Here is a 24,253-nt window from a genome sequence, read left to right on the forward strand (position 1 = left end):
ATGGCCACTGCCAGTGGCGGAGATAACAGAGAAACAACAGAACTGAAAAAAGGCAACATTTTGCCTTCCAGTGAGTGAGTTATGGAAACAAAAATGAAGGTAAAGCATGTGGGCTCCGAGGGGACTCCATGGTGCGTTTATGTGCACCTTGTTAAACTAATGGTGCTTTCAATTGCGCTTCAGTCATTTTGAAAAACCCTAACTGTTAGTTTAAACCAAAAGTCCCCTTAGTAGTCCTGAAAAGAAAATGTTTAAATCAGAAATTGAATCGGAACCTTAAAATCGAAAGTCAAATCGAATTGTGGATTTTGAGAATCGTGACACCCCTGGTAGATAACTGTTGTTGTTACGTCCATATCCATAGTATAATTATATGTAATGAATTGTCAACACTGGACTTATCCGGTCCATACAGTCAAACAACTTCCTGTGTCTCCCATCGTCCTCTCTGATGCGTTTGTGCCCGCTGGGATTCTCAGCCTCCTGATTGTGAGGCTAGCTAACACCTGACCAATGCTCAGACAAAAGGGGGTTTCTGTTTGTGTTTCTCCTGGCTAGTCCCTTCTGGAAGGAGGCAATTGCAAGTCTTCGTCTGTTAAACTATCCAATCAGGTACAAGGATGCTGTCACTCACCGAGGGTGAGTGTCTGTCACTGCCTGTTGTGTCACATCTGTGAAACCTCCACTGAAACTGAAACATTACATCCCCTTCTCCTCTGTGGTGTTTTACTGTGTTTTATTGTCTTTGCGTTTGTGGCCCTGATATCATGTACAGTTAATGCAAGCCACTCTATGATGAACATAGACAAATCATATAACACACAACATTAGGGCTGCAACTCACCATTATTTTCATTGTCGATTAATCTGCCGATTATTTTCTCGATTAATCCATTAGTTCTTTCGTTGATACTGTCAGAAAATGGTAAAATATGGCGATCAGCGTTTCCCAAGGCCCAAGATAAACGTCCTAAAATGTCTTGTTCTGTCCACAACTCAAAGATATTCAGTTTACTGGCACAGAGGGGAGAAGAAACTAGAACATATTCACATTTAACAAGCTGACATCAGAGAATCTTTTACTTTTTTTCATAAACAAATGACTTATCAAAATAGTGATTAATGGTGATTAATTTCATAGTGGACAACTGATCGATTAATCGATAAATCTTTGCAGCTCTATTGATGGAATAAGACCAGTTTCTGTCACTTGTTTGAACCGACGTTGACAGAGTAAGAAAACAAATATTCACCTTGTCACCTCCTCTCATGTCTTGTAACCACATTTTTGTTATATGACTGTGTACATATTGTGCCTCTATTTTTGCCACATAGGTCTGAATGATTTATGAATGTTTTTATGTTGGGGAGCAGTAGTTGTCATGACATTAATATTAGAGCCATCCAGCCCAACCTTGAGCTGATTTGAGAGAAGTGATTTAACTTTGGGACAGGAAAGCTGCTTTTGAAGGCCGCTCTCCGTTTCCCCAGCTGTAATCTGTCAGCCTGCTGGAAGACGGCGGCCCCGGGGCCTGACACATGCTGCACATGTGTCATCAGTCACCCAGGCCTCAGCCCTGCAGCCCATTTTTAACACCGCTGCTGTCTCTCTGTGCCTAGGTCGACTCCCAGGGGAACATTTTGCTGACAACCTTGGAGATCCACAACGAGGTGGGAGGGAATGAGATCACAACCACGGTGAGCGAGACCCGCAACTCATCCTCCATGGCGTTCGACAACTCGGGGGTCCAGTACAGGAAGCCGAGCGGGCCGCGAGAGTCGGGCCGCCTCAGCACGGACAGGAACGCGCACGGAAAGAAAAGCCGTCTGCGGAGGCGATCCTCGCAGCTCAAAATCAAAATCCCAGACCTCACCGATGTGAACACCATCGACAGATGGTCACGGATAATATTCCCCTTCAGCTTCTCTCTCTTCAACGTAATCTACTGGCTTTACTATGTCAATTAATGCACTCATGTTTTTTAAACCACTGTCTGTCTCTGTGTCATTTCTGACTTCTTTATGTGAAGAACATAATGCGGTGAAAACCTTTTCTTTTTTTTTATCACAGCGCGTGCAGACTCAGAGTGTGCATCCGTTTATGCACACAGGAATGTGTATGCACACATATGTCACAAGGAATTATCTACAGAACTTGTATTTTACAAAGACTTTGATGAACTGTAAAGTACTCTCTGCTCTGACTCCTGTGAAGAGCTGGGACATTGGATCTCGTGGGGTGAGGCGCAGACTCTGTGCCGTGTTGTATATCAAAAAGTGTATTTACACTGCTTTAGGTCAGTTATTACAAACGCACCCAGAATTTCAGTATTAAATGTGGTGGCTGTAATACAACGTATTGCTAATGACAAGACAGCTGATAAAGATTCATAATAATATTACAGTTGTCTTGTCAATCTGCACATGGACAAATAACGCTCATGTAAACACAGACCACACTCTGAGTTTATGATCCGGAAATGATTTGCAATGAAACCAGACTTACAGGAATTGTTCAGTGTTTTGGGAAATCCTTTTCTTGCCGAGAGTGAGATGAAAAGAGTGATACCACTCTCGTGTACGTACGCTAAATATGAAGCTATCGCCAGCAGCCAGTTAGCTTAGCATGAAGACTGGAAGCAGGGGAAAACCACTAAGCATATTTCCTAAAATCTTAAACTATTTCTTTAATTTGCCTCAGAGTTGATGCCACCGACTGTTCACTGGTTGTTTTGAAGTGAAACTGCTGTGACCTCGCTCGTAGGATTAACAGGGGGTTAATACTGTTTTAAAGATAATTAATATAATAATAACTTAGATTTCAAAGCCCAGTTTTATTAACAAGAGAGTGGCTGATGGAATCCATACCAGCATTTTATAAAATTGTCATTATGTCATTCACTGCCATTATTGACATATTTTGGCATTTTAGAAAGCTTGCTAATTTGCTTTCTTGCCGAGATTTAGATGACAAGATCAGTACCACTATAGTACAGTTAGCTTAGCATAAAGACTGGAAACGGGGAAAGAGTGAAAGTCAAAGATGAATTAGCCGCCTATCACATCTAAAGCTCACTAATAAACGTTTAATCCCATTTGTTTAATCCATACATGAACAGAAATGTAAAATGTGCTGTTCCTATTTCTCTTCACACATTGATTTCCACAACATTTCTGTATGTGTACAGATTAAACAAACCTGACTTTACATGCTTAATAGTGAGCTTTTTGGTGCTGGTAGGGGAATTCTGATAGCTTTGCACAGAGCCAGGCTAGCTGTTTTCCTTTGTTTACAGTCTTTATGCTAAGCTAGGCTAACTGGCTGCTGGTTGTAGCTTCATATTTAGCACCCAGACATGACAGTGGTATCAATCTTCTCATATTGCTCAACGAGAACTCGAATGAGAGTATTTCTCAAAATTTGGAACCATTTCTTTAACATTTACAGTTACCCCTTTGCTATTGATTTTCACTTTTCAAAAAGAATGCCATGTAGCCAACAACAAGTGGGTATGTGTGACAAAAAAAAAAGGTTCCCAGACTTTTACAGAGAACATGTACAATATCTGATCAGTTTACACTATTTCACTCTTTTGTCACTGTGCTGTCAGGACTGCTGTCACACATTTTTATTGGTTTTGTGAAACACGTATTCAATACAGCATAATTCACATGGCGACTTGCTTTTTTTCTTTAAATGCATGTTGTACCGGGGACCGAGCACAGACTCATTTTTGCACACATCTTATGTCAAATTTCGACCAACCTTCACATCCAGATTTCTCAAACATTTAATGTACATTAATTACATGCCTCTGTTGTCAGCAGTGTTTTGCTCAGTGATTTCTGGCCTCGCTGTTTTGTTTTGTTAGTCTTTACACAACATTATCGTTTCCCATTTGTGTTGTAAATATAAAACACAATATCACAGCTTGTGATTATTTCCATTTTTTTCCCTAAAGAAGTAAGTAAATCATGTGAAATTCTATATAAGTGAAGAACTAATTGGGGGGGGGGGGTAAGTAGTATCTCCCTAGCAACAACTGTTGCCATACACAGCTCCCAACGCACCATCTGCACTGCCTGGTTGAGCGACTCGCAGCGCGTAGGCGTGACACCACCTGTCACAAGTCCACTCGGCTACTTTAAAATTGTTGTTTAGTACGTTTGTAACTGCCTTTACTCTGCAGATATACATGTCTGCTGTGTGTCGTATACAAAAGAGTACAGGTTGGACTTGACAATCCTTCAACCACCTCTATTTAGCATTGATAAGCAGTGAATTAACTCTAAAGTATTGCTTATGACACATTATAATTGTAGTTGTAAGCAGATATCATCAATCAATCAATTTTGTTTGTCACATAAAATCGTACAACACATTCTCACGAACAGGTTTATATGATATCCTACGAAATCAGGCGACCGCTGGCTGTTCACGTGACAACCGGGCACATGACAGTTAAGTTTAGGGGTCTTTACAGTTAACTTTAGCCGACGGTTACTGGGAGCCGGCTACAGAGCACCGCGACATTCCAGCCGTTTCAGTTGAGTTTAGCCGACCAAAAGTGGCTATTAGCCGGGTACAGGGTACCGCGAGGTGACTGTCCTGTCAGGGGCAGTTGAGTTTAGCCGACAAAAAGTGAGCGCCATACAGCGACGGCAGTTAAGTTTAGGCACCAATACGACTAGTTAAGATAAGATAAAGATTGTGGTTTGGATTAAAACACTCCCGTGACACGAACACGCGTTTCCTGGGTGAAAGTCTTTTGTTTTAACCGGGACAGGAACTCCGCTCCTTGACTTGAAGTTTGTCTATACGGATCAGAGTGGCATAAAAACAGATAATGATTAATAACACAGTAAAGCATAGCTATAATAATTTAATGATACATAAATAAATACTTTACAATGTGCATAAATGTGTTTGAAACTTAAAGCCATGTTGAGCTGGAAAGTTTCATTCTTAACCTTGGAAATATATTATAGTTAAAAATCTTAACTCAAGTTCCATGGCTTCTTATGAAGAGGGAAGAAGTAATATTGATACATAAATACAAAAATTAGCAAAAATATCTGATTCCCCTTATAAGGATACATCAAACCTTTAAAGAATTAACCAAAAAATGCTGTATGTCAGACTGGGTGCAAACAGGAGACTCAGAATGCAGAACTCAGACACACAGTAAGGCAGCCGTAGAAAAGGTAAATCTGGGAACAGTATCCAAGAAAACTCAGCAGAGGCTGGGTCAAAAAACAGGCAGAATGGTCAGAACAAACACTGGGAACACGGGGGAAAACGCAAGACACGAGGGTACTCCTCCCTCATGTGTGGGAAACAATTAGACACAGGTGCAGGACATTAGGGTGGGGCACGTGATCACACAAGGCGGGAAGGCAGACAAGGACCGAAAGAAAAGTTACCTGCAACAGAAACAAACGGTGAGTATCAAAATAAAACAGGGAGTGAGCAAAATATGGTGAATGTGAAAGCAAACTAAAAAACCTGACCAAGGAGCGGGAGCTGGGCGTGACATTGTGGATACCACAATATTAATAAAAAGCATCTTATGAAAAAACAAACATCTAAGCATAACTATACAAATGTAACATATAAGTACCACTATACTGTAGTCGGATAGTGAGACAATTAATTTAATTAATTTTGTCAGGCGACAATAGGTGGCGGTAATGCTGCGCCCAGCTGTAATTTACCATTCAAAAGAAGAACAAGAGTCATTTCCGGTCAGTGCATAACGTCCGTGCGCAGTAACGTCCGTGCACAATTTGACGACACTACCCTGTCATAATTTACACGCTACACAAGTCCCTACATAGTGTACACAGTGTACTACATGTACTACATGTACTTTAAGAGCCCACAGCTCACTAGCAGCTCTGTGAGGTCCCAGCTAACAAGAAACCATCAGAGAACGTTCCCTAAAGGTTCTCTAGGCCTAAAGGGTTTTTTTTAACCTTCATGGAACATTAAAAAAACCTCTTTAAAGAACTGTTTTTTAAAAGACATTAAGAGAAACTTTACAGAACCTTCAGAGAATGTTCCCTGGAGGTTCTCTAAAGGTTATTTGTTTTGAACGTTTGGGGAAAGCCTAAGTAGCAAACATGCCCATTTGGGGGCAGAAAAATGGGCCCTGAGTGGGCAGCCCACAGTGGGCACATTGGGCATACTGTGCACACTGGGACACATGACCACATTTTTTTAAGTGCCCCCAGAGACATGATCTGTGGGTCCTTAACAAACAAAATCCTTCTTTTGAACCTGCAGTAACTTGCCAAAACTGACCCAACGTCACTAACAATTAATTGATCAATAGAACTTTATTTTAACATACACAGAAAATGTTACACTTCATAATGTATTGTATTCATTACACAAGGTATGGGCTGGGTCCCAATTGACTTTCTGTTTGGTCAGTTATGGACCTTGGTCCGGACTTTGAGAAGCCCTGCGCTAGAGGAAAAATCGGGATCACCAAAGTAACTATATATTTCATCCTCAGGGGACCATACATGTCTGTACAAATATTCCCAACAATCCATCAAAGAGTTGGACGAAAGTGCACCGACCAACATTGCTATGGCTAAAATCCACTTGAACAGGCTGTAACATCTCAAATATACTTTACAACCCAAAACATATACTCAAATATATAACCCAGAATTTGTTCCCACCTTTCATACAGTATATCATGTGTATTTACTGTTACAGCCAAATAAAATCAAAGCATAAATTACATCTTCCGCAGCAGTGGATATCATGAGCCAGCCAGAAGAGGCAATTTTCTTGTGGGACTGTGTCAGCAGAAACAGGACTGAAACAACCATAACAGAGATAATATGATACCTGTTTTATTGTGCATGTGTACACATCACCAGTGGGGTCATGGCACAGCGCTCTCGAATGAGCAATTTTCATAAACTGCAACACAACAGTAACCATTGATTAATCATTTATCAGTCATCTGCATTCATTCTCTCTCTGCTGTATTATATTTCAACAAACTGTCTTTCTAATCTGATTTCTGCCACTATGCCTATTTGTACCCACCCCACCCCATCCCCACCCCTTGCTCGTGTTAATGTTGGAACTGTTGTAGTGTGGGATGAATGGATTGGAGAACTCGGCTGTGTGATACGCTGGAGTTGCGATAATTCAACTAGCAAATTACATCTGGTTTATAGTTGCACATTTAAATGAAGATAAATGAAGAGCAGGTGTGTGTTTCTCTGTGTGCTAAGCCGCATTTTAGGACTTTCTCGCTCACTCTCTCTCTTACATTACCATGAAATCTGAATGCTGCGACCTCCGGTACCCTGCTCTCTGATTGAATGGCTTTGTTCTGGTGACAGATGAGATGATGATATCAATGTAATGACTGATAGAGATTGAATGAAACAGGGGTATTGTATATGTAGCAGTCCCCATTATTTCATAATACTACAATATACAATCATATTTTACATTAAAAAAAAGGTGCTTCTGACTTTGTGTGCATGCGAATGCCCAGTGTATGCGAATGGTCATGTCGGACAAGTTCATATAGACAGAGATTAGTTCTGCTACGGAGCTTAAACTCCTGTGTCATGCCGTTTAAAAATGAAAACAAAGTAGTGTAAATGTCACCTCATATTAACTCTCGTTAAACTTTAAAATGAGCCTTTTTGCACACAGAGAGAACGAGGACTGTGGATGTTGTCCCCTATAACTTACACTGGCATGGTGCTAGCAGGGGGGTCTCTTTTCAGGCCTGTATGGAAAAATTGCAAAAAACATCTGTTTTAATGTACATATGGGCATGTGAGTATTGTTTTAAGATAGACTTGAAAAATGTCAACATATCCTTTAATAGTTACTGAATATGTACTTCGGGTAGTCTCGCATTGCCAGACCTATCCCCACAGCGCTGTGAAGTAAAGGTCTGGCTCCTCCACATAGGAGAAAAAAACTCTGGGTTGTTTGCATTTCTTTAAACCAATCAGAATCATCTTGGGCTGCACAGCGATGCTGGCTCTGCTAAATAGCCTCAGGAAGGAACTTGTTCTGGTGGAACATTTGCACCCCGCAAAAAAAACCCACCACATACAATATTGAATGAAGTTAACTGTTGACACAATACAGTAACGTGAGCTATTTAAATTAGCTGATACATGGTTGAACATAATGTGCTCTTACCAGTGTATCGCTGTGTGTACTTCATCCACAGTAATCCAACCAATCAGTCCCAAAACGTTACGGTTAGAGAGGAAATGTCGTAAACATATTCTTTGTAAATCTTTATAATCATTCCCCAAAAGAACCAAGCAGACCTGCCTGGTTGCATGATCCAAATTTTTCTTTAAAACTTGCCATTTTCAACGTGTAGCTTGCTAGCTCGAAGGTTATTGTTTTTTCCCCGAAGAGAACGTAGTTAGACAATGGCAACACACAGAGAGCCGAAGGTGAAAGACATCCGGCGCCGGCGATTATCCTGGAAATTTTTACAACAGCAGGTGTGGTAAAAACACTACCGCTTTAGTCCAAAGAATAGAATCAACACAGACTGAAAGTTACATATAGTCACTTTAAAGAGTAAAATCCTTTTTGTTTAAAGCAACACTAGAACTTACTTACTTACTAACTTAAAATAATGTTTCCAAAATCGTTTCAGTGGTTCATCAACTCGTAACTTCTGCATTCGCTTTGCGGGTCTCTATCAGCTATAACCGCACTATTCAAGTTTGCCAGATCGGGTAGCGGATCTGTAGTTCTAATGAGACATAATGAGACAATTCCGCTTCCAACCTGTAGGGGGACTGAAGAGGAAAAGTTCTCTAGTGTTGCTTTAACCAGAAACATCTCCAAAAGCGCTATGGCCACACTCACCATACTCTAAATAATCAGTACTTTTAGCGTGTATAGAGCCAGCATATTTTCACATCAGTAATTTATGTGTTTATTTCAACCAAACCAGAGTGGTGATTGTTGGAACAGTGGAAAGATGAACCAAGACGGCTTTTGATAGTTTGATTTTGTTCAATTCCACTTTAAATAATAATAATAATAATTTATACTTTATTAATCCCGCAAGGAGAAATTACAATGTTTTTAAATGCAGTGTATTTTACAATGATACAATTGTTATTTAAATGGAGTCTGGTGGGTTTGGTGATGGTAATTTCGGGGCTGTTTGATGTTAAACTAAAAGGATTTTACTCTTTAACTAAAAGGTCTATCTCTGTAGGGATCCATCCCATAATGTTGTCAGACACTTAGAATAATAATTTTTTAGTGGACGTAAATTGAAGGTTCGCAACTGCCCATTAACTTACATTGTAGCTTGTTTTGGACCAATTTCAAGATCTTTCTTCCCATCAGTCACTTAGACACAAAAACATAGAAAAATAGGGTCCAGGTTTAAAAGAAGCCAAATTTACCCTTTAATGTTCGAATGCAAACAGCTTTTTTTCATGTTAGTTTCTCACGTCCATGTCTTTAGATTGGCTCCTAATGAACCTCAGGGCATGTGTGTGCAATAAAAGCAATAAAGGAAAGAATCCAGGGCCTATGAGGAAGATAATTAGATACATTTCTGGGCATAATGAGACAGACAGTTTGAATATCTGTAAATTCACACAGGATAATTAACCCTAATGAGCGATATTAAAACTGGAGGCGGGAGCAACAACAGCAGCTGCCGTGTGAGTAACCCCCCCCCCGGGAGCAGGTGGACCAACAGCCAGGAGCCAAGGGTGCCAACATAAATTGGATCTCCAGGTTCATCAAAGAAGCTCTTCATCACCAACCGAGTGTGAGCGCTCAACGAAGACGTATGGCATTGACAGCAGCAGCAGCCCATTTGCTGCATGTGCTGTGATACATTGTAGAGCATTGTTGGAAATAATAAAGCCTGTGGAAAAAAAACACGTGTCAAAACATTATGGTGTGAAATGGTGTGAAACTTTTTTCTTCTACTTGACCTTCACAAATATCAATTCAGTTATCTCAGAATGGTTTAAATTCATCCATGGAGTGTGTCCTTTTATTGTGAACAGCTTTGTTTAGTAATATAAAAATAGATATTGATTTAGTAAATATGGATGATGCTCAAAGACTGAGATGGCTGTTCACATGTGAAACATATAAATTAGCCAGTTGTCTTGAGAAAGCCTGGGAGAAAATCTACAGATTATTATTCCACATACTTTATGTATGCGAGACGGAAAGACGTCAAATGTTAAATAGTGGTGTCTTGTAATCTAATGGGCCAAATGTTGGGCATGGCAGAAATAAAACTATTGAATTAAATTGAGATATCCAAAGTGAGCAGCTTTGATAGCTGGTTTAGTACATGGCTGTTGTATATTTAGACATTTGTGAGACATATCATGTCCATCATGCCAGCTATACTGTTGCTAGGAAATTTGTAATGCAACTGTCTTGTGGATTGGTTTTTATAAATGTGATATATTAAAGGTCCAGTGTGTAACGTTTTTAGTTGTTCATTATCTAAATCTGTGTTGCCCGTTCACAAACTTGTCCTTTTTCATGAATATTTACCACCACCATCAATTCCAAGTATTCTTTCTGGCTTGAAATTTTACATTTGCGTTCTCATGAACTGGGGTAGACGCTCCACATTCATGCTCCATCTTGAAATACATTAGCCGGTAAGGGACATACAGGACATACTGCTCCTCCTTTTTGTGTGTGTGTGTGTGTGTGTGTGTGTGTGTGTGTCTATGTGTGTGTGTGTGTGTGTGTGTGTGTGTGTGTGTGTGTGTGTGTGTGTGTGTGTGTGTGTGTGTGTGTGTCTATGTGTCAATGTGTGTGTGTGTGTGTGTGTGTGTGTGTGTGTGTGCGTGTGCATGTGCGCGTGTGTGCGTGTGTGCGTGTGTGTGTGTGTGTGTGGAAGGGACATACAGGACATACTGCTCCGCCTTTCTTGTTTTCTCTGTCATATGATAAACTCACAGGTGCTAATGCTGCTAATGGGTATTGTAGCTTCCCAGCCCGGCAAGTTTGAAGAAGGAAACATGGAGGACCACACGTATTCAAAATCCAAATTTCAGGAACAGGAGTCTTCTTCTTCTTCGCCCAGAAAAAGAAAAAGGATATTGAAAAGAGCAAGAGACTGGCGTCATCAGAAAAAAGCGTGAAGGCTACCGTAGCTGTAATACGTACTTTGAACCGCGTGGTGCGAGAGAGTTGATTGATATATGATCTCAACGCTAGATGGGAGAAATTCCCACACATTGGACATTTAATACATTATCAAAATATATTAAAAACATTAAAATGCCCCTTTCTAATTTGATTAGAGTTTGTGAATAATGGGTCAAAGTAGATAGGCTCACATTTTTTTCAAGTTTGTCTTTGAACAATACTCACATGCTCAGATGTATATCCAAAGTCTTTTTGGTCGCTAGTCTTAATGACTACTCAAAGTGCTTTAACATAGAACAGCCATTCATCCTTCACACACATTCATACACTGTGGCCCAGGCTGCTGTACAAGGTGCCACCTGCTCATCAGATAAACACTCACACACATTTACACACCGATGGCACAGCATCGGGAGCAATTCGGGGTTCAGTGTCTTGCCCAAGGACACTTGGACATGGGACTGCAGGGCCAGGGATCAAACCACCAACCTTCCGATAGGCGACCACTCTACCACCTGAGCTGTACTTTTCCCAACTGTCCACACACTGACTTCATAAGAAAACAAAAACTCCCTCTTTGTGTTACTTTGCCTCTGCTGCAGCTCAGCAATGTAACACCGAATGTGGAAATATACCTAGAGTATATCCACTTCACTCCCACTTTGGTGGTAACAAGTGTGAAGTGAATAATGGTTAATGTGTTTTTTTAACATGTCAATGAATGTGAAAACAAAAAAGATGTGTATCTAATCATAATAAGAATCAATAATGAAATCAAACACATTTGACTCAGAAATGCATATAAGACAAATTGTGTATCAGTTCAGTCTGATTACCATTCATGTTGAGCACCAGGCGTGTCTTACAAGATTAGAAAGCCTACAGTGTTACTGTCCCTGTCTGATGACAGATGCTATCATGTTGCATCATGGGAAATATAGGATCCAGTATTGTTGGAGCTTGAACCAATAGAGACTAAAATCTAAAAATCCAGTATATGTTTAGACTGTTTACCTTTTCTTTCTTTTCTTTCTTTCTTTTAATCTCTCAGTTGTTAGTCCCCCAACTTTATGGAAGTACAACACTAAATCACTGGAGTGCTCCTTAAAGCATCATCAGGTGGTCAAAATAACAGCACAGTAAAGCAAAGAAATGCAAGGCTTAAAAAATGTCACTGTTAAAATGTCACTATTACTTTACATTTACTCCATTACAGCTTTAATGAAATATGTTATGTCCTTATATGATTTATGCAAAGGACCATGCAGATGTGTAGCACGGCCGTCTCATTACCAAGAACACCATTAATATGACAAGAAAATAAATTATTCAGACAAATGTACAGCAGGTTCACAGCATCACTGCCACACTGGTTACATCTTACCAGCTGAACTCATCACTTTTATGATTTTATTAGCACACCTCAGCTGGCTGTGCTGCTCACCAGCTGGGCCGCCGTGTGTCCAGATGGTTCTGCTGCATTTGCACCCCAATATACAGTCCATCGTAATGCATGGAGAGCTAAAATGGTTTCGATTTAATTTTATTCTAATAAATGTGTCATATAATTAGTGATTTACTGCAATACATTTTATTTGATATCTATTAGCCCCTGTGTGGTGGCTGGGTAAAGAGAAGGATCTCTCTGTATGTGTATGTTTTTCTGAAAAGCAAACCCAAGAACTCAAACAATCTGTAACCCTCCCTTCAACAGTCTTGATCTATAGACTGTCTGTGTACATGAATATTTTAGCACCACAGAGATGAATCAGGGTTAAATCATACATGATCACATATCCATGCGGTCACAAACATTGTATAATTAATATTTAAACTTACTACATGAACCTTGCACTGATGGTTCCTAATCACATGTCATCCCTTTTAGTGAATCTCCTCTATGTGCTTTTTACATTTTAAAAAAGTACTCTGAAGCATCTAAAAACAATGTAAAGAAGAATGACCTCTTCATTTCACTATACCACATCAATGAGACTGCTCTGATTTAAGGCTTTTTAAAGACATACATTGATATACAGACTGTAGCAAACTCAGTTCAATGTGTTAAAACCAATTCCTATTTACACGATACCAAGAAGTTTCTGTCATAACAAATACAATTAGTGCAGTTCATAAATGATTGATTCTCAGGCCTCCTCTATTTAATCTCTACATTCTCCCACAAAGCAAAATGTTTTATTGTCATTATGCAGATGAAATTTACATATGGTAAAGTAGCGGTACCATAGAGTCAGTAGAGGCCAATTGAATCAGCTTGGAACTATAAACAGCCCCTCTAGTCAGGCCATGTTCCAGAATCCTTTAAAATAGCTGCAGTTCAACCCCTTCTAAAGAAACCATACCTTGATCCCATATCATTAAACTACAGACCTATTTCTAAGCTACCTTTCTTCTAAGAATTTAGAAGAATTGGTCTGCAAGCAACTTTTGCATCTAGTTGAAAAAAATTAAAATAAAATAAAAAAGGAAAAAGTATTTCTTTAGAAACACAGCACCCAGACAGCTCTGCTAAGTGTCAGAATGATATACTCATACAACTGACCACGGAGACATTTCTATTTGAGTTCTTTTAGGTTTGTCTGCAGCCTTTGAGACAATGGATCACGCTAGTTTAATTGATAATCTGGAAAAATGGGTTGGGATATCTGTTTTTTTGTATCCTTTGACGATGAGGTATCCACCTGTGCTACTTTAACTTGTGGGGTACCCCAGGGGTCAATTCTCAGTCCCATTTTATTTTCACTATGTAGGGCAACTGATCCGTCAAATTGGGTCTAGGTTGTATCATTGCTACACTGATGATACACAGCTATATTTATATAGGCCTGGGGACCTCTCCAATTTATGTGTCTGGCCAAGATTAGTATCTGGATGTCAAAAAAACCTTCAATTAAATCCCAGTAAAGCTGAAGCTCTGATTTTGTGCAGCAAGACTTCTCACTTAGACCTCCTATCGCTCTCACATCATCCCAGTTCTGATGCCTCTTCACTTGCTTCCAATACAATTTACAAGATCATCCTACTCATCTATAATGTTTTGAGTAACCTTAGTCCATACTATATTAGTGAACTACTAATGCCATAAACCTCCTCTATGCCCTTCAGGTCCTCTGAACATGGCCTGCTAGTTGTACCTCATACAAGACTGAAAACCCTAGGGGACTGTACATTTGCTGTCTCCCCCTGGGGCTTAGGTTAGCATATCTCTAGGGTTTTAGGTCAGCTGAAGACCTATCTGTTTACTAAATGTTTTTGTGCTTGTTGTAATGTTTGTGGTGTAGCCTACTCATCTTTTGTTCTTTTAACCTTTTTTGTAAAGCCCTTTGTAACCTAGGTTTTGAAAGGTGCTATAGAAATAAAAGTGTACTTACTTAAACATGTGCATTTCATGTATCAGTAAATAGATGTTCTAAAACTTCCTGACCTTAAAAGCAAATTCATGTGTCTGTACTGTATATAGTAGGCTGGACTACTGCAATCTTATTTTTAAAGGTCTGTCCAAAAAAGCATTCACGCAAGTCCAGCTAATTCACGTTACTGCTGTTAAAGTTCCTTTTAGGACTAACAAGGTTCATACTGAGCGAAATCTGTATGTCAACTGATTTAATACGTATAGTTATGAATTAGAACTAAAATACATTTCTACACCTGCCTCATATTGCACCAGCTTCTGTGTGAATTTCTATAGCTATGAGGTTTTGAAATGGTTTAAAATGAATATCAATATGCATATGTCCTGGTTGTGCTGCCGGCGTGTAAGTGTGTTATGTTGTTTGTTTAATAAAAACTTTTGATCACAAAAAAAACATTTAAAGCTTCACTGTGCCTTAGCGCAGCCTCACAGAGCTGCTAGTCTGTGCTACTGAGTGCTACTCTGAATTTTATGAAATGTATAATTTAATTTGAAGTAATTCATTTATTATAGCTTTTTAAACTAATGATTGCATTCATTGATTGTAATAAAACATGGTCACATTCATTTTACTCCACACAGAAATAGATTATCAATGAATAGAATATTTCTATATCTTTAACATTAACATAAATAATGATTTGACTTTATTTCCAGCTGCAGTGTTTTGTTTTTATTAATTTAGGATTCAGACTCGCATGATGTATCAAAGGTGAACATTTCCTGCCTAAATCAGCACACCATGAAAAACATGCTCATTATAGTGAAAAATTAAAGTTGAAGTGAAATACATAACTGTGCAATGCAGCAAAAGTGTCTTTTTTTATTTATTTTTGCATGGTTCGTGTCTGTGAGCATTCAGAGCACAACAAGAAAACATCTGTGGTTTTCAAGTCGCCGTCCATTTCCTGCGTGGAGTTGGAAAGGGCTTGGGTAAGCAGTTGGTGTGCTCCAGAAAGCTCACCATTAGTTCAAGGTCAGTAACCAACCTAGGAACTGGAATGTGATTGCAGATATGTTTAATGAATTCCACGCAGAATTCGGTGATGAGGAAACATAATCATATATTGTAGAATTTAAATCGGTTTATAATAAATTAGAATAAAGTGGTGGTGAGACCATTACATGTCCAACCCACTTTTCTTTAACAATTGATTAGACGTCAGAGTGGAACCTTTTTGGACTTGGCCACGCACCGTCAGCAGTCTTTGAACAGCACGTCTCAGCTTTTCAATGCATCTTATTCTGCTCTCCTGCTTTTAATGATACAGTCATTATTACAATCAACAGGAAGGAGCCCACAGGTCTCTGTCAAGGGGGTAAGCTTCTCCTCGGACCGCGAACCTCCTAGGGCGCCATTTTGATGCTAATAAGCCATCACCCCCCGTTAGCATCCCATTGACTGCCATTCATTTTGACGTCACTTTGACAGCGAATAACTTTACATCTGAAGCGTTTAAAGACTCTATTTGTCCATTGTTTATTTCTAAAGAAACACGACAATGTATAAAAGGCTCCATTACCTTGTACCTCACGTTATGGCTCCGTAACAGACGTTTTTATAAAAATAGGCTAACGATTGGGTCATAACCACGAGACTTACTGTCTCATAGTAGAGGAATTACCGTATAGTACAGGAGAAGCTCTCAGGCAGTTTGGACTTCCATTAGCTGTTTAAGTGTAATTACTAATGTTAACTATCATTTTAGTGATCAATAATTAGCCTGTGTCTATGTTATCTCCTTACATATACCTACGCTCTCCGTCTCTGCTAGATTGGGAATGATTGAGATTTCTCTTGGCACAGCTACCAGAAGACTTCCAACTTTCAGACAGGTTGCTCACGTCACATCTACGTCTTCAAGCTCAGTTGGAGGCTGCTCAGTAACGCTCAGCCATCACCGGGAAAGAGACTTCACTGGTCTCCGTCCAGAGACACGGGACCTGCTGCTCCATTCTTATATACAGTCTATGGTCTGTGTGTGTGTGTGTGTTCGTGTGTTGTTTTTTTTTAATCCATCAGTTAAAACAGACTATATGTGACAAAAACAACAAACTTTGAGCAAGCAAGCCCCACGCTTAGGGTTGGGTACCGAAACCCGGTTCCACTATGGAACCGGTTCCTACGCAAACGGTAGTATTCGGACCGGATTAGAACGCAAATTTCGGTTCCTCATTTCGGTTCCGACTGAAATATTTTCCCTCTGTCGCTTCAGACAGCGGCAGACTCTTTCTTCTTTCTCCCTTTTACGCACGTGCCCGCTCGCGACTCGCGGTGTGAAGCGCGTGTCCGCGCTACTCCCCCGACGTGCACTCTACAATCACAGCTGATAGACGGCTTTTTGTACACGCTCCGAAACGGACGTAAAAATATCACACTTTCTCTGTAGTTTACCGTTAGCTAGCTATCGTAAATGTAGGCTACTTTTAAAACGCCATATTTTCCCTCTGGGCTCACCAAAACGGACATAAAGGCATATTAACCATTCACTGCATGTGATCACTAGTAAACAACATATTACGCTCTGCTAGTCTATCGTTCAGGGCAAGACCCTGTAGCCTGGTGGTATTGTCTGCCCTTTCAAACTCATACCTGTGTGTACAGGCCTCTTGGACACCACCTGAGAGAGTTTTCTCCTGTGCAGGACATGCCATAAGTCAGGAGGGGTGTAGTATCTCACCAGAGAAGGCAAATATGGTCATTTTTATGCAAAAGAACTGCTAAAGTTTGAAGCTGGTTGGCATACCAACTCAACATTTATTTAGTTGTTACTTGTTAATAGTGTATGTTATTTGTTAAATTATTGTAGTTATGTGTTAGGTATTGTAATTTCCCCTTGCGGGATTAATAAAGTATACATTAGTATTATTATTATTAGGTGACTTAGGTTTACTTATTATATATTTAAGTACTTTAAAACGTTAATTGTTAAATTTAAATAATTTTCAATTTAAAAAAAACTCCATAAAAGAGCCTTTCTTTGATGTCATTTTTCAGTTTTTCAAGAATCGGTTTAGGAATCGGAATAGTTTTAAAAGTACCGGTTTGGCATCGGAATCGTAAAAATCCAAACGGTACCCAAACCTACCCACGCTGACAATTTTTTTATGAAAATTTGGATCATGCAACAAGGCAGACCTGCTTGGTTCTTTCAGGGAATTATTGTAAAGTTTTACAAATAATATGTTTATGCATTCCCTCTCTAACTGGGACGTTTTGGGACTGATTGGTGGGATTGCTGTGGACCAAGTACACACGGAGATACACTGGTAAGAGCCAATGAGGTTTAATCATGTATCAGCTAATTTAAATAGCTCATGTTACTGTATTGTGTCAACAGTTAACTTCATTTAATATTGGATGTGGCCTTTTCTTTTGCAGGGTGCAAATGTTCCACCAGAACAAGTTCCTTCCCGAGACTATTTTACAGAGCCACCATTGCTGCGTCTGGAGCTTAGCTCCTCCCAAAACAATTGTGATTGGTTCAAAGAAAAGCAAACAACCCAGAGCGTTTTTATTCTCCTATCCTAGAATGTATGTGTGGTGTAGCCAGACCTTCCTCCACAGCCCTGCGAGACTACTGTCTGACTGACTTTACTGTATTAATGATGAGAAGACTATACATTTAAGCTTGAAAAAATGTAGTAATAAGATAAGATAAAATAAGATAGATTTTTATTGTCCCGAAGGAATATTGTCCTGTACAAACAATATCTGCTGTACAAAGAATTCGACACAACATAGTGCATATATACTAGAGTGCGGATCAGGCCGCATTTTTCTGTCCGAGCCCGGCCCGCGTCCGACAGAGCAGTAACCGAGCCTGGCCCAAGCCCGACAGGCATTAAGATATTTATGTCCGAGCCCAACCCGAGCTCGACACAGTTAAAATCTCAATTTGTTTCTCATACTAATGACACATGTACGTTTGTTATCGTGCTGATGTGACCGAGCTCGACCCGAACCCCAACATCATTTCTATATATCTGTCCGAACCCGGCCCGGCCCGTCAGGTACCGTCGGGTACCGTCGGGTCCCGACGGGCTCGGTTCGGGTATCCATACTCTAATACATACATACATAAAGTACACAGACACAGACTGCTGCATCACTCTGCATGGACATGCTCATGTTGCATGAAGACTGCCACTAACAGAATTGCATGCTGCCTGTTGTACAACACATCATAATAGTTGTCATATGTGCAGTCGTGTGTTGTAATGAACAACAGACAACTAACATAGTTCAAGTGTTTAATCTAGCTTGTCTTTGGTCTAGTTTGTCTCGTAGCCCAGAGGCAGCTCGCTCTGACATCAGCTGCTGAGCTGAGGCTTGCCCTGCCTACGGCCATATTTATGTAATCCTGGTGTAGTCCTGACTTGTGATAGGATATCCCACTGAAAGGCTTCCTACTTCCTGTGGTGTGAAAGAGCAAACACCACTCGACACGTCACACATTTGTTGTCCTGTCTGTAAACAGTCCTACGACACCAGATAACAGGATGAATTTAAAGCCCTGCAACCATCCTACCAGCACCAGTCGTCCCGTACAACACTCACCCTTAACCCTGCATGTAATGGAGCATACTGTAGATCATTGTAATATCTCTAAATAACATTAGCTCTATGAAGCTTCACTACCTTGGCATACTTCATCTGAGCTGGCGGGACGCCCAGAAACCCTTTAAATTAATGAGATAACTGCACATATCCGTGCTGATACTGCAAGCACGCAGTTCTCCTGTAGCACCACTTGGCCTTTCGGAATCAATTTGTGAAATCTGAAAAGAGAATTTACATGTCAATTATCAGGTTGAGACTTGAGGCATGCAGGAGAGAAAGAATGGCTTTTGGAGGATGTATTTTTATTTTAATAAAAAATGACAAGGATGTGGACTGCGTTATAGCCGAGAGTGAACATATTAACTCTATTTAAGGCTGCTATAATCAATATTTTTATATAATTAATGGAACAAATGACTATGTGTAACATGAAAAAGGTTTCTCACAGTGAGAGAAGTATCACCCAGCTCTATAGTTCCCCTCAGTTCTTCTTCTTCTACAGAGGGTTTCAGCTGTACTGTTTTGGTTCACTCTCACAGGCTCTCATCACCTTTGTTTACAGCTGTTTTTTCTAACCCTAACCCACTGTCCACTACCAGCCCAGCATCAAACAGCACACAGACAAAGTTGGCAACTAGCTAGCAGGGCTGGGCTACGTCCAAAATGCCATATTAACATGCTATTTAGTGGGCTAAAACAGTATGTGAGATGTTTTAGTAAGAGCTGATCGTGACCCGTACACACATGCAACCTGTCACAAGTAGACATAGTTTCATTTAAGGTCACAAGCCAAAAAGATTAAAAAATCACTGCTGTACAGTCACCCCAAATCAACACTCCAATGCACCTACACAGGGTTTTCTCCTTTTTGGAAAGACATTAAAGCCCCCTAGGCTAAAAAAAAGTGCCTGATCAGCTGAATTTGAAAACTCAAAACCCTTTATGAAATGAAATGAAATAAATGAATGTTCATAGTGACTAACTGTAAGCTCTGCAACTGGCAGAGCTTCCTTTTCTCCTTCCCTCTCCTCTGAGATGTGTCCCAGTCAAAGCCAGCCTTTATAGAGGTTACTGTATCAGTGGCACAGTGCTCCCTCTGAGACTGCACAAACAGCAGAGCCAGAAGCTTGATCCTTGAGGCGTGAGGTGCTTTCTGCTTTTCCACTTTTTTCCTATGCTGCCTCACTTGCTCTATGTCTCTTCACATGAAGGACTTGCAGTGCACAGCCACTGTATGTCTCTCTCAAGCGAAACCCCAGCCTCCACATCCCCCAATAGTAGAGAATGTCACTGGTGGGCCACTGGCATCCCTCCCCAGGAATGCTGAGTATTATAACTAGGGTGCGATTTGCCGGGGGGGATGCATGGGATTTCCCCCTTTCTGGTCTACATATCCCTGCCTCTGCTGAATTATTTTTATCCCCGGTGGGGACGAAATGCATCCCTCCCTCAAAGTGATCAATGCTACTTCAACAATAGACCATATATTATATACCTAAAATAGAAGTATTTAAAACTAAGTAAAGTGCTGTAACGTGAACACAGTGCCATAGAAGGATAAAATCTGAGCAGGAGTTGCTGGTTGTATTTAGTAGATACAGAGCTCTGGGACGCCAGTAGCTGGCGTCCCAGAGCTCTGTAGCAGCAGTTGTTTATAGGTGACTGTGAGCCGGCTACAGACACCGCCAGATGACAGGTGGTAGTGGAGTTTAGATAGAAGAAGTGAGCGTCATGCGGCGATGACCGTTAAGTTTAGGCACCAAAACAACTCGTTAAGTTTAGGAAAAAGATCAGATTTGGATTAAAACACTCCTGAGGAACGAACGGACGTTTCCTGGGTGAAAGTATTTTGTTTTTGCCCCTCCCCTGTTTTTTCATAAATCGCACCCTGATTATAACTATGGATTTTTTTTTACCAAGGAAAAACATACTTCAGATAAAACTTTTTTTTATTCTACTGGAATCTTCTGGAATCTTTTGTGTGTTTGTTAAAAATGTTAAAGTTCTTTGAATTTAACATTTGCAGCCCAATCTCTATCCTGCCATTGCATGTAAGCCGGCTCCTGGCATGCACTGAGTAATAAGGATTACTACATGTGGACACCCTGAGGGCCAGGACTCTCCTTAGTGTGACACTTTGCCCTTAATATCCTTATTCATCCAGCCATGCTTTGGCTTGTGCAAGCTATCCATGACCCCACACAGCACAGAGATTATACTATGTTGAGTGACCCAGAGTTCATTTTTCTGAGAAGTATGTCAGAAAATAAAATATTGTTTTTTCCTAAACTCTCTCACCTCACCTGACAGGAAATAACTTGGTAGAAGAAGCAGAGGAATGGAGGAGATGAGAGGAGAGCACAGGGATGGGATGGGGGAAGAGGAAAATGAATGCAGGATTTGCCCTTTGGCTCATAAATGAAACATTAATTATGATGACTTTATGCCAATAAATGTAAATTCATTTTATGATATTTTTATTACATTATATAGGCTTCCTCTAAACAGTATTCTGGATGTGTGGTTAACTTCTGTTCTTTCACTGACTGTTATTCAGAGATTGTTGCTGGACGAGACTTTTATGTTGCACTCGCCTCAGATTAAGGATGCATTATGAAGTATCCACATCCATGTTTGTCTCTGTTTTATGTACCAGAGGTCAACTTCCCAAAGTATAGGCTAGCTTTAGTAATAGAAGTGCTCAATGGCACAATAGCTAGCAAGAACAAAAGATTTGAAGAACAAGGTACCTTTTTTATCTCCATTTTTGTGTTAGACAAGAGAAGCCAGAAAATACATGCTGAATGATTTGGTTTCTTGTGTTAAACTTGTGGTTATTCCAGAGTTAGCCTTTAAAGGAGAACTCCGGGCAATTTTTACGTTAATCTTGATCGCTATACTTTTTTGAGTACTGTCTATAGCAAAAACCATGAGCCGAATTGGTGCTAGCAACATGGAGCTTCTGTAGCTAATGCCCAGAGCTCCCGTTAGCTAAAACGGCAGTTATGGGTGCATAAGCTAAAGAGTGCCTTTGTGCCTCTTAACAGACTCAAAATGCTATTAAAATGTCTGTGCAACATGAACAGGGCCCTTACATGACAGCAAGATGCGATTAGCAACTTAGCCATTGTTGAAATTCACATACCCTGTTAGCTGCTAGCTGCTAAACATTTTACACTATATGTCATTTTGTAAATGTAATAATGGTTGAATGTGCTACAGTACAGGAGCGACAAATGGGGACCGGTGCACCGGTGTTGAAGATGTGCCTACACATTGCTGCAGCTCCTCTTTTCACCCTGTGTGTTGAGCTCTCTGTTTTAGCTACAGAGTGAGGCATCACACTTCTGTTCCATCTTTGTTGGGAGTCGCACATGCTCAGTACCTAGGTAAGGACTACTAGCCAGTCAGAAGCAGAGTATAAGGGTGTGCCATGCTAGCAGCTAGGCGAGCATTATAACGTGTGTTCCAAAGTGACCACGTTTGTCTCTGAAGTAAAGGCTGGACTACAATAGAGCTGTTTGGAGCAGTTTGTGAACAGTGTTTTCTGTTGGAGATGGTAAGTCCCTTTGGGGGGGACTTTTGGCTTTTTCACTTTGTAAACATGCACAAAAAAGATATATAACACAATAAAGAAAAGGGATAAAGCCAAAAAGCATAACATGAGTACTTTAAATAAGTAAATAAAAATAAAAATAAGAAAAAGACTTTAGTTCAAATGTTTGCTACACTAGCATAAAGCATCGTGTGACTGCCATTTGTAGCATAAATGTTCATATGTCAAATGATCTTGGTTGCACCAGTGTTAATGTGACCACATAATACATTATCCTTCTCTTGCACATGCAATACAAAGATTGGTTCAGCCGAATTCTGTCGCCACTCCCCAACTGTGGAGAAATATGCAAAACTAAAACTTAAACGTGCTGGGAGAGAGGGTTCTAGTTCTATTTTTAATTACCCTTTGAGACAGTTTTGTTATAACTGAAATAACTGTATTGTATTCAGGAGAGTAAGTATGAAAGAGCGCATTTGAGATTTAACAGTGTGATTGAGAGTACAGCAGCGTATGTGCTAAATTACCATGCTGTGTACGAGGGCAATGATTTATGGCTTCAACGGCCTCTCATAGTTGGTAGTCCTGACTAGAAGCATGGATTTTACACTCATTACACCGACATTCAAAATGGAAAGCTTCCATCATCTCCATGACAAATAGTTACATTAGCCATAATGACATATGAAGTGTCATTAAGAGTGGCATTGAGGCCGATAAGACTGATGACAGGAAAGACAAAGTAATTATCCAGCCTTACTTTCATCTGCAGAGGCTTCTCACATTCTATAACATTGTATACCATAGAAAATGTACCACAATAAGGGACACTTTAGGTTTCCAATATGGCTCACAATGTGTCAATTCAGTGTTGGTGATGAAGGCTTTTCCCACCCTTTCTCCCTTTAGGGTCAAACATGATCAACAATGCAAATACAATCCTCCTGCTGTTTCTCCTCAGCCTGGAAAGTCACTACACAGTCAAATATGTCCCCTGTACTATTTCCCAATGGGCCAGCAGAGCAGGAATAGCAAAATATTTTTTAATGATTTGTGTGCAATAACTCTTCTTCAGGTCTATAGGATCAATACCTGCCCAAGAACAAACTGCTGTTAATTTGGAATTAAATATTGATTCAAATTATTCAGCAATGTCATGGGAATCAACAGTGCTACTTTTTCTCATTTGAAAACAGCAATTTACATTAGAGTAACATTTCAATTCATCATACTGCAATGTACTGTATTTACTTAACTTATGGGTGGGTAGTATGGGGGGGGTCTAGATGCTATTCACTTTGTTTTTTTTCCCACACTTACGCCGTGGCTTTCGGGATGGCAATGTTGGTCCACCACTTCAGTCCAAATAACTATTGGATTGATTGCCGTGAAATCTTTTGCAGACATTCACGGTCCCCAGAGGATGAATCTGCATGATTTGGCGACCCCCTGACTTTTTCTCTAGCGCCACCATGAGGTTCATATTTGTGGATGTCTCGATAACGTTCTCATGGATCGCATTCAAATTTGGTACAG

The 24,253-nt window shown here is 40.1% G+C and overlaps 1 protein-coding gene and 1 long non-coding RNA gene across 4 annotated transcripts in view; one reads left to right on the forward strand and one right to left on the reverse strand.

Moving 5' to 3' along the window:
* The window catches only part of gabrb3 (gamma-aminobutyric acid type A receptor subunit beta3), a 67,510-nt gene extending 57,333 nt beyond the window's left edge, over nt 1-10,177 (forward strand). Inside the window, exons 10-11 of one of the 3 annotated variants that reach the window (XM_036006940.1) lie at nt 559-639; nt 1,621-2,096. In XM_036006940.1, the coding sequence (XP_035862833.1) occupies nt 559-639; nt 1,621-1,968 (429 nt within the window). In that variant the 3' untranslated portion in view covers nt 1,969-2,096. Of the gene's footprint in view, nt 1-558; nt 640-1,620; nt 2,097-9,637 lie in introns of those variants that run through there. The other 2 variants (XM_031309443.2, XM_036006942.1) reach the window with 2 other exon arrangements.
* LOC116057021 lies at nt 68-23,091 on the reverse strand. The gene is made up of 3 exons (XR_004106714.2): nt 23,079-23,091; nt 19,122-19,125; nt 68-177 (listed from the first exon to the last, which is right to left on the reverse strand). It is a non-coding gene; the product is annotated as an uncharacterized LOC116057021 (long non-coding RNA).
* Between the last annotated feature and the right edge of the window lie 1,162 nt (nt 23,092-24,253).

This window comes from Sander lucioperca, chromosome 11, assembly GCF_008315115.2.
Source record: "Sander lucioperca isolate FBNREF2018 chromosome 11, SLUC_FBN_1.2, whole genome shotgun sequence".
Taxonomy (NCBI): Eukaryota; Metazoa; Chordata; class Actinopteri; order Perciformes; family Percidae; genus Sander; species Sander lucioperca.